Source organism: Cladophialophora carrionii, assembly GCF_000365165.1.
Source record: "Cladophialophora carrionii CBS 160.54 unplaced genomic scaffold supercont1.4, whole genome shotgun sequence".
In the NCBI taxonomy this organism is placed as follows: Eukaryota; Fungi; Ascomycota; class Eurotiomycetes; order Chaetothyriales; family Herpotrichiellaceae; genus Cladophialophora; species Cladophialophora carrionii.
The window spans coordinates 234,349-247,650 of record NW_008481829.1 but is presented as its reverse complement, the minus strand read 5'-3'; the positions used below and the strand labels follow the sequence as shown (position 1 = coordinate 247,650).

Genomic DNA, 13,302 nt, shown 5'->3' with positions numbered 1-13,302 from the left:
CTCTGCTTGGCATCGCGCCCGCATCTCTCAAGTTCGCTTCTAGCCTTTCGAAATCCAGCTCTCCCTTGTGTCCCTTGTTGCGCTTCTGTATTCCAGACTGCACTCCCATCACGTTGTTCTTCCGCATCCAACCCAGACGCACAGTTCAGGTCCCCACTTTCTGAGAAACCAGAGAGAGACACAGAAAACATCCCCTTTGAGCGGATCTTCATCGGGAGAGAAAGCTGCTCGAAACCTACTGCATGCGGCAATGGGTCAACCCCCCCCAGCCAAGTACTGGGTAGGCCAAGACACGCCAGACCGCAATCGGAGGACACGTTCTCGGGGTGGTGGTGATGCCAATCCGGCTTACGGCAAGCCAAATCTCCTCCCGTCACAACGTCTGCTAATTGACCTTACCCTCCGTCTACATTGGCGCGGGTAAGAGTCGGCTTGGGCTAAGTAGTCACACCAGGCACGCTGTTTCCTGGTTTCAAGTTCGCGATGCCACCGTTCTTACCCACTCTGACCGAAATATCCAGACGCCCTTAACAGAAAGGGTCGATCCAGATTGCCCACCGGCCGTCCGGCAGTCGATACATGGCTGACGGCTCCGAGCTAGAGGGCAACAACGCAGCTAATAATGGATCCTGATCTGAAACCGCCCTATATCGTGCGTCCAGCCAGATGACCACTGTGAACATGTCAGACTCCTACCATGCTACATATACTAGTGGACCCGTGTTCTCGCTTCGCCGTGCCTGTATTAGCACAGCGTGTACGAGAGGGCCAGGCACTGGCCTGTCCTCGACCATAAGTCAACATGTTGACCGCAATCGTGTCCGCGACGCCGCTTTCACCCGCCAGTCGAGAACATGCTCCGACAGCTGGGCACATTCAGGGTCCATGCGAACCCTCGCCTACACATCCTGCCAGCCGCCATAATACTCTTGTTGGTCTTTATCCTGTTGCCGAACAGATACTCGAGCAATGTCCGACTAGGACAACTATTTGGAGTTTCAGCAGTCCTACCGAGACAGGCTGCAGCGAATGCGACCCTCGGGGTAAGTATCACACAGACAGCCGACTATGTTTGCTGATAGTGTTTGCGCAGTTCCAAAAGTTGATAGCACTCTCATCCAAACCCAGCTGGAGAACTCGTGGCCTCCAAGCGGCCGCCAACCTCACGGGACTGGATTTCATCATCCCGCCACAACCGCACAACCCTGAAGAATTCGTCGTTGCGTTCGAGGACATCGGCCTCGGCCAGACGACAACACCCAAGCATGGCTCCGCCTCGGCGTGGGTCGCACATCTCGACCTCCTCAAATTTGTGATCGCATCTGGCTTCGAGACCACGTTTATCGTCGAAGATGATGTCGACTGGGATGTGCGCATCAAAGACCAGATCAAACTGATCTCTGACAACGTCCGAAACTATACTTCCGTGCCCGAGTCCGATCCTAACCCCTACGGCACGGACTGGGACGTCCTCTGGCTGGGCCATTGCGGCAGCGCCATTGACGACTGGATTCCCCCTGGCGTGATTTACGCCGACGACACGCGCATCCCTATCGAATTATACGCGTCGTGGTCGACGGGGTTTTTGCAAGAGCGACTGCCCCAAGGGCATCGCATCATTCACGCCTCAACCATGACGGTGTGCAGCTTCGGATACGGCGTGACGAGGGCCTCGGCACAGAAGATCCTCACTCTCCTCGGGCGTGGCGCAGACGAAGCTTTCGACGTTGCATTGTCGCACCAGTGCCGCGAGAGGGCATTGCGATGTCTGGTCGTCAACCCGCAGATCATGCACCACTACGAGCCGTCAAAGGATCTCGGGTATGTGAGCCCCGTCGATTCCGGCGACGGAGAGGGCGAGCCGGCCGACGAGACCAACTTCGAGTTCATCAAGGGCAAGACACTCAACATTGTAAAGAGCGCCCGGTGTCAAGCCTTGTTCAACGATACTTGCGTCTAAAGAATGTGATGTCGCCTTTCGTTTTCAGGCCCGAGCCGTCTACACAATACGGAGTCCTCGTACCGTCCTACGTTCGACAGGCATTACGGGGCAGAGCCTTCCCGAAGGATCCGGGAACGGTGGTCTTCACTACAAGAGAGGCCATTTGCCTGGGCCTCCTCTCCTGTGCAGGGGTTGTTCCTCAGAGATACTTGCGGACGCCAGAATACGAGTCCTGGTAGAGGAGCCAAGTGTGCTAAATTTAGCCATCCATGCGAGGACGGGGTACATATACCCAGTCTTGACACAACAGGGTCCAGCGCCTGCCATGTGTGCATGTCATACCCCTAACTCTAGAGTGTCCGAGGGTGTGTCCTGTGGAGGGAGGAGTGATCTCGATACGGGCGTACACGCCTATGTGCGGACTAATTTCCCATGTATCTGTTCGTATTTGCCGAGGTGCCGACGACGGGGTGAACGTCCTCGAACAGTCCAATGATCGAAGGCTAGACCATGCGAATATGTACTACACAGACCATACGGAGGACGATTACTCGGTACTCGAATGCCGAATGCGGCTTTGCCCTGCGTGCCTGCTCGTGTCTCGTCGACTGCAAGCTACGTAGCCACACTGTCCGCACTCACATCCTCAGACAAGTACTTGGAACGCACATACGTGGTGCCTCCGTACGATATCTACGCGTACATAGGCGAGCAACTTCGGGAGGCCATACGGAGTACTCTGTACTCCTGTACTGGCTAGCTAATCGGAGATTTTTCCCACCGCGACGCCGACATCGACGCCAACGCCAACGCCATCGACGGATGTACGGAGGACTCGGTCTTTCCATGACCTCGTCTGATGAAACACGCCATGTGGTCCCCTTGATCCCCCACTCCTCTGGACAAACTAATATTAAAAAACGGAGAGTAAAGTACTCGGAAAAATATCCTTGAACGCATTGAAAATGGTACGAGTACCCGTACGGAGTAACAGACCAGGTGAACAAACTTTCTCATTGGGCAAAAAGCAGAGGGGGACGTCGCCACTCATACTTGTACTCGTACGAGGTACGCATACCTCGCGCGCGAGTTACTTGTACTTGTAACTCGTACTCGTCCTTTTACACCACTGTCAGTACTCCGTACCTCGTCGTGCTCGTCCCGTGTAGGTGTGTATGTAGTTGGCGCCAATTACAATATATTTTCATCTGACAATTTCAAAGTATACGTACACAGTCCACAGTACACAGTACGCAGTACCGGGGTAAAACCGAGTAAGTAGTAATGCCTGCGCGATCGCGACTCACGCAAGACACGCGACTCACTCACTCGCCCACGACCGCGCGACACCACCAACCGGATGTCTTGCATGTTTTACCCTTTTAGGTATGAGGTACGAGCTACGAGTAGCAAGCCCTCGCGATGGGTGGAATCACAAGGGAGGGCACTTGGGGCCCCGAGCGTACGTACGTACTACGTAGTAACTCGTAGCAGCAGCCGTGCGTACTCGTACGAGTCCTCTGTACTCCGTGCTCCGTACGGTAACATACTGTAGTGCCTCCTCGACTCCAGACCCGCCGTCCTGTTTGGGCAGGAGTTGGTGACGCCGTGATTAGGTGTCTCAGTTTGAACGCTCTCGGAAGGGTGCGCGGGCCGTGGGAGCAGTCTACCCAGTACAGTACAGTAGCTTGCTGGCTTGGGGTTACATAGTATTCGGCGTGTTTGGTTCTGCAGTAACCAAGGTAATTATCTAGGTCCTCCATACTCCATCCTCCGTAGGTGAAAGGAGGCATTCTCGCATCGTAGGCTCTCGCATCGTGGGTTGGCTAATTGCGTGTTTCTGTAACCGAGATATTAATAGCCGTGTGATGGGGCAGACGAAGACGCCCTCGCGTGATCGGGTACGATCCAGCGTACCGTGAACATGTTTCAAGTTGAGGATTACAAGAGTGTACAGAGTACAGTACGGAGAGACCTTCGTCACGCTTCCCCGTCGTCCATGAGGAATTCCCGTCCCATCAGTAATTCCCTCTACGACCGAAGCCTGCTCTTCCCAATCACCCCTGTTGCAGTATGTTCCTGTTCTGTGCACCAATTCCGGTCGTCCAAACAGACGCCGCTCCAATCCCATGCATTCCCACCCGCGCTCAAAACAGACAACCCAAGCAGTACTCCTAACAGACATTATCCAGCTCGGAAACGACGTTCTGTTGCCAGGCAATATTCCAACTATCGTCACTTGGCAAACGCATCTGACTTCTTTCTCAAAAACACCCGCTTGATCCCACCAATGTCCCCGAGACTCATGCGACTGCTCTTCCGGCTTCCCGACGTATAACTTACTCGTCGGCCACTTTTCGCGTCACTGGCAACAGACCCCGTGCTTGGACTGGTTGAGATTGTGATCGGGCTCGAATTTGGATTGTTGGGACTGACACTGAAGTACGACGATGCGCGACGTCCACTCGAAGGCGGAGTGGAGCTAACGGTAGTCGTCGTCGTGATTGTTGTGGATGTACCATTCGGTCCCTGGATAATCGTCGGACTGGTGCCACTGACCGCTCTGGCCTTGCCAACCATTCCTTGAACCCACGCGTCGTTGTTATTCGGGCTCGCTCCCGTGCTTGGTACCCTTCGAGCGTTCATCTTGGGTCCAGCCCCTCCCAGAGGGGTATAGTTCGTGGTGATGACGGGAGGAGTAACGACCGTCGTGGTTGTAACGCCGCCCTGACTACTGACAACTGAATGCCGTCTCTGCGAGGGCGTTTCCGGATCTCCTACGTCTGCGTGAAAGACATTGGTGGTAGCCCCGGCTTCACGTCGCGTAGCAGACGTCGTCGTGGCAGATCTGACGGTATAAGAAGACGGGATAGGAGGCACTGGCGGTGCTATTCCATCCCCTTTGATGGTCCGGTCTTCAAGCGAGCCAGGTCGTTGCATCGAGGATCTAGTCTTGGGATTAACAAGGTCGGTGCCCTTGAAAGTCGTCTGCACTGCTGTAGGTGATCTCGACTTTTGTCGTCCTTGCGAAGCCGATGCCACATTGGCAGCAGTTACCTGCCCGTTTCCAGGAAAGCTAGCAACCTCGAGTCGACCGTCGATAGTTGCGCGACTGCCATGATGAAGACTATATTCCTTCAAGTATTCCCCTAGATCAGCCCAGCCTCCACCGACACGAACCATGACACGGTCACCGTCTCCAACAGTCCGCACGAAAAGCTTGATAGGGGGAGCTTCACGCCCTTGTCCGGTCCGTGTCAGATGGTACAGCTTGATATCAGGATCTGCAAGATTACCCTTGCGGCTAGACGGGTCTGCTCGAGCCGGTGATAGAGTCAGTGCAGGGGTAGGTGTGGACGAACGCGTGGTCGAAGACGAAGAGCTTTCGGAATCTACGTCCTTCGCCAGACGAATTTTGGTCGGCAGGGTGGTGAGAATACCCTGAATCTTCTCGTCAAGTGATTCCGACTTCTTATGTCTTCTTGATGGGTGCTTCGTACTACTTGGAGGACTCGAATGCTGCACAAGATCCTCAGTGGTGGCGCTCGTGGTTGGTGTGATCGGAGACAATCCACTCAAAGTATTCCTCTTGCTCGATCGCCTGGGCAGTTGTGGCTGAGTTTCTTGCCGTGAAGGGACGTGCAGTGGCTCGATTTGTAGAGACGGCGTCGCCAAGGGCGTTGTTTCCATCGATGGCGCCGACGGCAGCAGCGCAGAATCTTCCATTCTCTGATCTGATTTATTGGGAACCTCAACCCCCGTCAATCGCGCCAGAGTTTTGGATCGTGTCTCCTCGGGTGCATGCGTTCTCTGCGAGAGCATATCCCAACTCGCCGAACGCTGTAAGACAACTTCCTTCAGTTTCTCTTTGGGGAAGACCTCGATCGAGGCTGTCGACGCCCGTTGAAGCATCGGTGGCTTCGCAGCCAACTGCTGCTGAGCTGCGGGTGCAGATCCGAACCAGGTGATTTCATCGCGACTGGCTCGAAACGGATTGTCCACCACACTGACCTTGGGACTCGGGAGAACGCTGGTGGATTTGGCATCCATAATTTCTGCATTGGAAATGTCTGAGAAAGTCGAGTACATCGACTCGGCGACGGAAACCTTTGAAACTTCTCTTCTGTGACTCCTTGGCTGAGCCAGATCAAGCTTCAAAGAAGGCTTGCGCTTCACTTTTAGTTCTTCGGTGTCTGTGGTAGGCAGCTCTGATATGTGCCCTTTTTCCGCGGTATCTTCTGGCGACCGTATCTGAGTACTATCTGGCTGGAGAGGCGACACAGGGGCGATACTCCCACGGTCGTCTTCAATATGAGCCAAGCTCTTGGCCACTTTCATTGGCTCATGGCCTTGTGTTGAATTAGGTGCCAGCTGGTTCTTGAGGAGAACATGTTGAGCTTCAACCACCCAGGTTGCGTAGTCGAGCTCGATGTTCTCGAGCCTGTCAATCCAGGCCTGTGGTAGGGTGTCATCCTGGCCTTCGAGCATGTCAAGGAGTCGATCAATGCGTCGGCCCATATCTGACACCTGTCCACCCAGATCCATCTTTCGACTGTCCAACACCGCTTCTGTCAGATTTCTCGCCGAGGTCGGGTCTCTGATTTGGTTGAAAGCGTGCTGGGTGCCGGACTGCGTGGATTGCATCACCTCTAGAAACCTCGGCAGCTCTCTAAGTACTCGTAATCGGATATCCCATGTATCCAGCGATTTGTTCAATTTCGCGAGATCGGGCAAAGCCTGGATGACTGTTGCAGTGATCAGAGCCGTAAAGTCACGCATTCTCCCATAGCTTGCACGAGCACCCGCAGGCCTGGATTTTGCCGAGCTGCTCGACGGACGATGCGCTTCGAGCACATGATCCTTGATCTCGTTGATTCCCAGACTATCCAGGTCGTCCCTAATTTCCTCTAGTCTGACCTCGTACTCTTCCACCAGAGACGCAGGCAAACAGCCACGATACTCAATGTCATTGTGTTGTGCGTCTGGTGGGGGAATAAATCCCAGACCAGATCCTCTTTCTTGCTTGCCCGGCCACTTCCATCTGGCGACCTCCTCCTTCCACTCGCGCAGCTTTTGAGCGGCAAAAGCGGCTCTTATGCCGAGTTCTCGCTCTGCTGGAGTGGCATCTGCAATGCTGGAAGTCAAAGCATCTTCCTGCGCCGCCCCGGTTGATATTGTTTCTGTTGCCTGTAATGCCCTCAACGTCGAGTCGGGTGACAAATTCCCCAACAACGGATCGAGCTCTCTGAAGGCGAACTGCGCTTTGCGTCGTGGAGATCGTGAGGGTGAACGGTCTGAAGTGACTGGGTCGAGGCGGGGGAAATTCTCTAGCGTGGGAGTTGTGGGCGCCATGTTCAGAATTGTGCACGATTCCTTCTACCCTGCCAGCAAGCAAACACTCTCGATAGTCGAAGACTTCCAGCCTCCCATGGACCCAAATGACAGCATGCTGAAGAAGGTTGAATCCGCTCAATATTCAGGTGGAGGCCGGGGCATGAGGCGACGTCTACGGCGACAGGAGTGTGATGACCTCTATCGACCGGTGAGGTAGGTGGTGGATAATGGAGGTGAAAGGGCGACGAGTCAATGGAATACAGCTATCGGCGACACACCAGAGATGGAAAAGTGAGGCTGAATTCAATCTGTCTCAAGAAGGAAGGTTGGATAAATGCAGGCTAAAGGCTGCGTCTGCAGGTTGGGCCGCAGCTTGAACTTCCCCAGAAACATTTTCACTACGCCTGCCTCCGGCCTTGGGGGCTCGGCTGGACCGGCTCCTTACGGGCACGCCCCTGTTTGTACGCGCTTCCAGAGGGCGTTCGTTCCCCAATTTCTTAACTAACCGCCCACTAACCAGGGTTTGCGAGATAGGCGAAATGAGCTTTTGTCGCGTACTGCCCCTATGACGCGCTTTTTTCCGGTGCAGCGGTGCGCGGAACATTGGCTCGTATTCCTGGACGTTCTTCAAGCTAACCATTTCTACACCATCAGCAATTCAAAATCCCCTCCGCCTGCGACATCGACATCGACCGTCGACTGCCAAACATGCCATGCGTTTCAAAAGCCAAATTAGAAATGTGAACTTGCTAGCGAGTATGCAGCCTTTCACTTCCAGCTGCATTATGGCTAACACCGGCTAGAATTCTGTGCCTCGCTGGCGTCACTTGGGCAAATCGCCTGGTGTCGACTCAACGATGAAGAGGTTCAGTTCACCATCATCCCTGACAAGGGAAGCCAGGTGTGGTCTGTCTTGAGACCGGAGATGATCTTCGACACCTACATCCTCCAGTCCGCGTCCCCTCAGAACACAATCAATCTAGAAGTTCCAATCCAGGCGCTTTCACGCGCCCTCAAATCCGCCCTCGGGTCAACCTCGACTCAGATCAGACTAACCAAGAAAGACAATGTGCCCATGCTGTCGCTGACGATCGTCACAAATACCTTTAGCAGTGGCAACAACGTTGTCGCTGCTGCTAGTAACGCCCGCGAACGCGCCGGCCATGGGGACTTCGATTTCGATGACAACGACCTCTCCTTCAATGAGACTCAGGGCGGAGGATCCAGGGAACGAGAGACCGTCATCACCCAAGACATTCCTGTCAAGGTCCTGGCCATGGAAGTCGTTGAGAGATTGCACCAGCCGCGCACCCCCGAGCCGGATGTGAATATCTGCCTCCCTCCACTCGCTCAAGTCAAGACGATATCGGAACGCTTCACCAAATTAGCACTCGCCACGACCAAGACCTCCTCCAGCGTGAGCCCTCGTCTTGAACTCAGCGCTAACATGTACGGGTCGCTCAAAATCTCCGTCAAAACAGATGCCCTCAATATCTCAAGCAGGTGGACAGGGCTTGCTCATCCCGAACTCGATCCTGCATTCTTCCCAGACATGACAGATCATCCGACCACCAAGATGAAGCAGCTAGGTGGACCGAATGGCGAGAACGAGGCGGGCTGGTCAAGAGTCCGCATTGACGCGAAGGACTGGTCAAGGGTGCTCAGCGTTGGCCGAGTTTGCACAAAGGTCATTGCGTGTTTCATCAACGAGGGGGCCTTGGTGCTGTATGTCTATCTGCCGGCCGATGAACACGGCGACGAAGGTGATCCATGTCTCACGGTATGTTCGAATTTCCTACTGCGGACCCGACACTGACACATCAAAAGTACTACATCAGTTCTTTCTCTGCCTAGTGGTGCAGCAAGACTCAAGCAAAGGCCGATAATGGTGTTTTGCGGGTTTGGCGCCCAGCATCTCGACCCGGGGTTTCATATCGGCAGACGACGTACGGCGCTTTGATATCAATCGTAATCCACCGGAAGCCAAATCACCATCATGCACCGCAAACTGGAGGTGAGCGAGACGCTCGACCCACGTGCAATCGCAGCATCTTAGTCATCAGGGCATCCTCCCTATGCATCCCTCGACGGCTGGGCTCAAATCTGATTGAATCAGCGCTCCCTCTCCCATCCCAACGATCTCATTACGTCGACGCCTGAGTACTGGACGTTTCCATTCATGATGCTGAGTTGACTTTGGTGCCTACTTAGATTCACGATGTGCTACGACGCCGTTCATGGTAGCGGGACAGGTCACATGATGGCGCCTCCACACGCATTGTGCTTTTGTTAGAGTTCTTTGGCGCTTACCTAGCGCCGGCCTTCAATGACCTGTGTACTCGCCAACCATGAGCAGCACCAGCAAGTACATGAAACTGAACGTAAACTTACCGCGCCTATCTCTACTACTGCTCTGGCTTCGACCTCGTTGCGAAACACTGGAATCTGGAGGATTGGCTATTATTCCAACAACAGGATGAAGGCGCCATTGGCTGCCTCGACATCCCACCCCCATTTCAAGGGCCATTATTCGTCAGCGTCAACGCTGCTCTGTTTTTCGGCTTAGCAGGTGACCCTCATCGATGATCCGACCTTTATGTTGGCCGCACCGACCGGCGTCGGCATCACAGCATGCTGGGGCCATTCTTGGAAACGCCAGCTAGGATCCAGTGATCTGTTGCATGGACCTGGGACATTGAGGCTGAGAATATAGACAGCATGATGTACAGGTGGTATCCTGTTCGGCGTGTAGAGCAGTTTGTTCTCTCGCCATTGGTCTTTCTCGTCCCTCCCAGCTTTGGTTAACAAATCTATCCCACCTTCCTCCGTGTCATTTACCCAAACATGCATTTTCGGGGACGATAATTTGAATGTTCTCTGTCGATGATTGAGACTCAAAGTTGAGTCTCTCGCCGTTATCTCAAGCCGTGCCCAGGATCTTGTCTTTCATGGCAGACGCTTTGGACCCGGTCGTTAATGTCCACGAAGGCGTGTGGACAAATTACTCGAGAGGCAAAGTATGGGGTCTTACTTGGACACTCTGTCCGACGCATGCCGTTATCATGACCAACGCGCTGGCTATTCTTGTTACGGTTTGCGGCGTGCAGCTGTTCAACATCATACGATACACGATATACCGGTTCGGTACTTCTACTCGGCCAGAGACCCCACATTTGCAGAAACAGCAGAACATATTGAAGGTTGCCGTCAGCGACATGGCAACCGCCCAGAGCATGCTGAGTTTGGCATGGAAGCACCGGCGAAGCTCAGGCAAGCGCTCTATACGGGCATACACAATCGGCCTCTTCGCCGTTCTCTACACAGTCCTTTTCTGGGTCGCAGGAATCTTTTCCAACAAAGCAATCAGTACCAGCTCGACGTCCGGCCCTTGGGAGGTCCTTTCAAGAAGCAAGGGTTGTGGTATATGGAACCAGACATACTATGACCAGATTTCCAGCCTAGATATTTCCACCGAGGACAACTTTGACATGCTGGTACAGTTCAAATCGAAGAAAGGACAGGACGTCCAACTGAGTCTCGAATATGCTCAGAAATGCTACTTCGCCCAGTCTTCTGCCCCTAATATGTCATCGACCTGCAAGACCTTCAAGACACCCAGCTTGAGCACCAGCTATGAGAATGGAACGTGCCCGTTCCCTTCCCACCTATGTCACGACAACTCAAAGACCGCCGTCCTGGACACAGGTTATCTCGACTCCCACCATGATCTGGGCATCAACGCAAAGCCTCAAGACCGCTTGAGGTACCGAAGGGTTACGACTTGCACAGTAATCAATGATACCAACTATATCACCGGATGGAACGACAAAGTGGTGAACACCTCGAGCGCCCAGGTTTCTCCGGCCACAGCTTATGCAAACTTTGGACCGTCGAACTACAAGTACACTAATTGGACCTACTCGTACTCAAACTTCGCCTCTTTCTTCGACATGTTTAGCAGTCAAGTGATACTACCGTATCAGCTGGACCCTGAGATGGCCTACGCTCCAGCCGATCCTCAGTACAGTGTAAGTGATTTCGAGCCCATTGAAGGCCTGGCACCGATCAAGGCCGACCTGGTGCTGCTCTTCCTCAGCTATACGGGAATGTATACTACACAGGTCGATGATCCATGGTTCGCGGCCCATGAAGAGGCATTGTTTGAAGGTCCATATCCGTATCTTCAGAGCCGTTTTGCGCGCGACAAGCCAATCAGCACTTTAGGTTGCACCGAGCAGCACGACTTTTGTACCAGCAACGGCACCTGCACTGGCCTCGGTGGATTCGATCAAGTACAAAACGTCGCCGCATTCAACAAAGCCCTCACACGTCACCAAAATGTCACATTCGATCGATTGTTACGAGCGACCAGTCTTGCGAGTCTTCAACAAATTACCATGAACCTCGGATTCACCACTAATCCGCTGCTGGCGAGCAATGCGACATATACTGGCAGTAGTGGCGCCGTATTGTCCGCTCCGTTGCCGGAGAACCAGTGGAAGCTTGAATTAGAATACTGGCACTCTATCGCAATGGCGCATCTGCAAAGGACTGCGTTCGAATGGGCGACGGGCCAAATAGCGCCCACGCCACAACGCGTCCAATACCTGGTACCACCTCAAGAAGAGCCTGATATCTGGTTTTGCAACAGCATGATCCTCAAGTCAGCCGCCTACCAATCCTTCAATCTTGTGGCGATAATCTTGATAGTCATTTTTGGGACCCTGATAATCATTTTTGGCCTAAACAAGGAAAACTTTACCGTCCTACTCAGCAAATACCCGAGAAGGCCAAAGAGTGAGCAAAGTTGGGAAGACGATGACATGCTTGACCTTGGAAGCCCATGGGGACCTCGGACTCTACCAAGGCAACACCGCCAGCACGATCGTTTCAGCCCGGAAAGCCCTTCCACAGAGCCTGAATTGATCAAGAAAACACGGGTCCCAAGCATTCGCAGAGTTTCCTCTCCTACACTCCCACCGGAAGACCGTACAATGCCCAAATTGGACCGTCCGTTGGGCACTGTCGACAGTGGAATTGGCAAGGAAATGCTACCGCCTCCTAGACCACCTCGAAGCTCGTGGATAGCCATCAGTCTGAGCAGGTTTGACGGGTTGTCGCCAGAAATACCAGGTCAAGTCCCCAACAACAACGAAGTGCGTCCAACCCGAGAGCCATTGAACGGGCCTCCACCTACTACGCTTGTTTCTGACGCCCCGCCCTCGAACCGACCGCTGAGCCGATACCTGGGTCCTTGGATATGAATCAAGCGGTTCCCGTCCCAACTAGACCGTGTGGGGAAAATAGTAAAGAGGCTGAAGCGCGGAAATTGGCTCATCCATCGATGACCGGGGCAACCAAGTTGTTGGACTTCGTCTCTGATCACTACTTTGCCGATAGAGCGAAGACATCATCCGGTCACTCAGGACATACCTGCTGTTGGGTCAATGGGCCTTGCTAAAGCCATTGCAGGAAAGGAACCGACCAGCACTGATATGAATTTTGCCGTGCATACACTTGGGAATGCTTGTGCGGAAAAGTGGGTTTGAAGGAACTCAAATGGGACGGTCTGGAGACGGCGATGGGTTGTTATTGCGAGAACCCGACTAATTCAAGTTGTGCATTCAACTGAGTGAGGAAACTCGTCACAGCTGAGGCATGAACAGGGACCACAGGATGATGACGTGGCTACATACATTCTGAGTCAGGTGTGCTCGAAGTCCATGTCTCAACCAGCGGATGAAGCCACACGAACTACAAGCGTGCGGTACACAGCTGGACATGTCCATCAGGTGGTCGGAACGGCTGGATCTTGGGAGGAAGTCGCGCTGTGCCAGTGTGAGGAAAGGCGAAGAACAGTGTGGTGCAAGTCTATAGCCTCATCCAGGAGAAAGGAGGACCAGCCACCGTTCATGGCTGAGAGACCATCAGCCTCTGCCAACGGGATAGCAAGGAGCAGGACTATGCGGCGCACGTCCTTCTGGTCGGCATGGGACAAGGTGAAGGATCATGCAGGTCGCGAAGTA

General features: G+C 53.7%; 4 protein-coding genes across 4 annotated transcripts; 3 read left to right on the top strand and 1 right to left on the bottom strand.

Moving 5' to 3' along the window:
• Nucleotides 1-854: 854 nt before the first annotated feature.
• On the top strand, nt 855-1,960 carry G647_04757 (uncharacterized protein; the record flags this gene model as incomplete). The annotated part of the gene is made up of 2 exons (XM_008729095.1): nt 855-1,043; nt 1,094-1,960. 2 exons carry the CDS (start codon nt 855-857, stop codon nt 1,958-1,960), a joined length of 1,056 nt encoding a protein of 351 aa, XP_008727317.1.
• A 2,217-nt stretch (nt 1,961-4,177) lies between these two features.
• Nucleotides 4,178-7,294, bottom strand: G647_04756 (uncharacterized protein; the record flags this gene model as incomplete). The annotated part of the gene is made up of 1 exon (XM_008729094.1): nt 4,178-7,294. The coding sequence occupies one exon, from the start codon at nt 7,292-7,294 to the stop codon at nt 4,178-4,180; it is 3,117 nt and encodes a 1,038-aa protein (XP_008727316.1).
• Nucleotides 7,295-7,989: 695 nt separating this feature from the next.
• On the top strand, nt 7,990-9,130 carry G647_04755 (uncharacterized protein; the record flags this gene model as incomplete). Its single annotated transcript, XM_008729093.1, has 3 exons — nt 7,990-8,032; nt 8,080-9,056; nt 9,104-9,130. The coding sequence occupies 3 exons, from the start codon at nt 7,990-7,992 to the stop codon at nt 9,128-9,130; spliced, it is 1,047 nt and encodes a 348-aa protein (XP_008727315.1).
• Nucleotides 9,131-10,224: 1,094 nt separating this feature from the next.
• On the top strand, nt 10,225-12,540 carry G647_04754 (uncharacterized protein; the record flags this gene model as incomplete). The annotated part of the gene is made up of 1 exon (XM_008729092.1): nt 10,225-12,540. One exon carries the CDS (start codon nt 10,225-10,227, stop codon nt 12,538-12,540), a length of 2,316 nt encoding a protein of 771 aa, XP_008727314.1.
• Between the last annotated feature and the right edge of the window lie 762 nt (nt 12,541-13,302).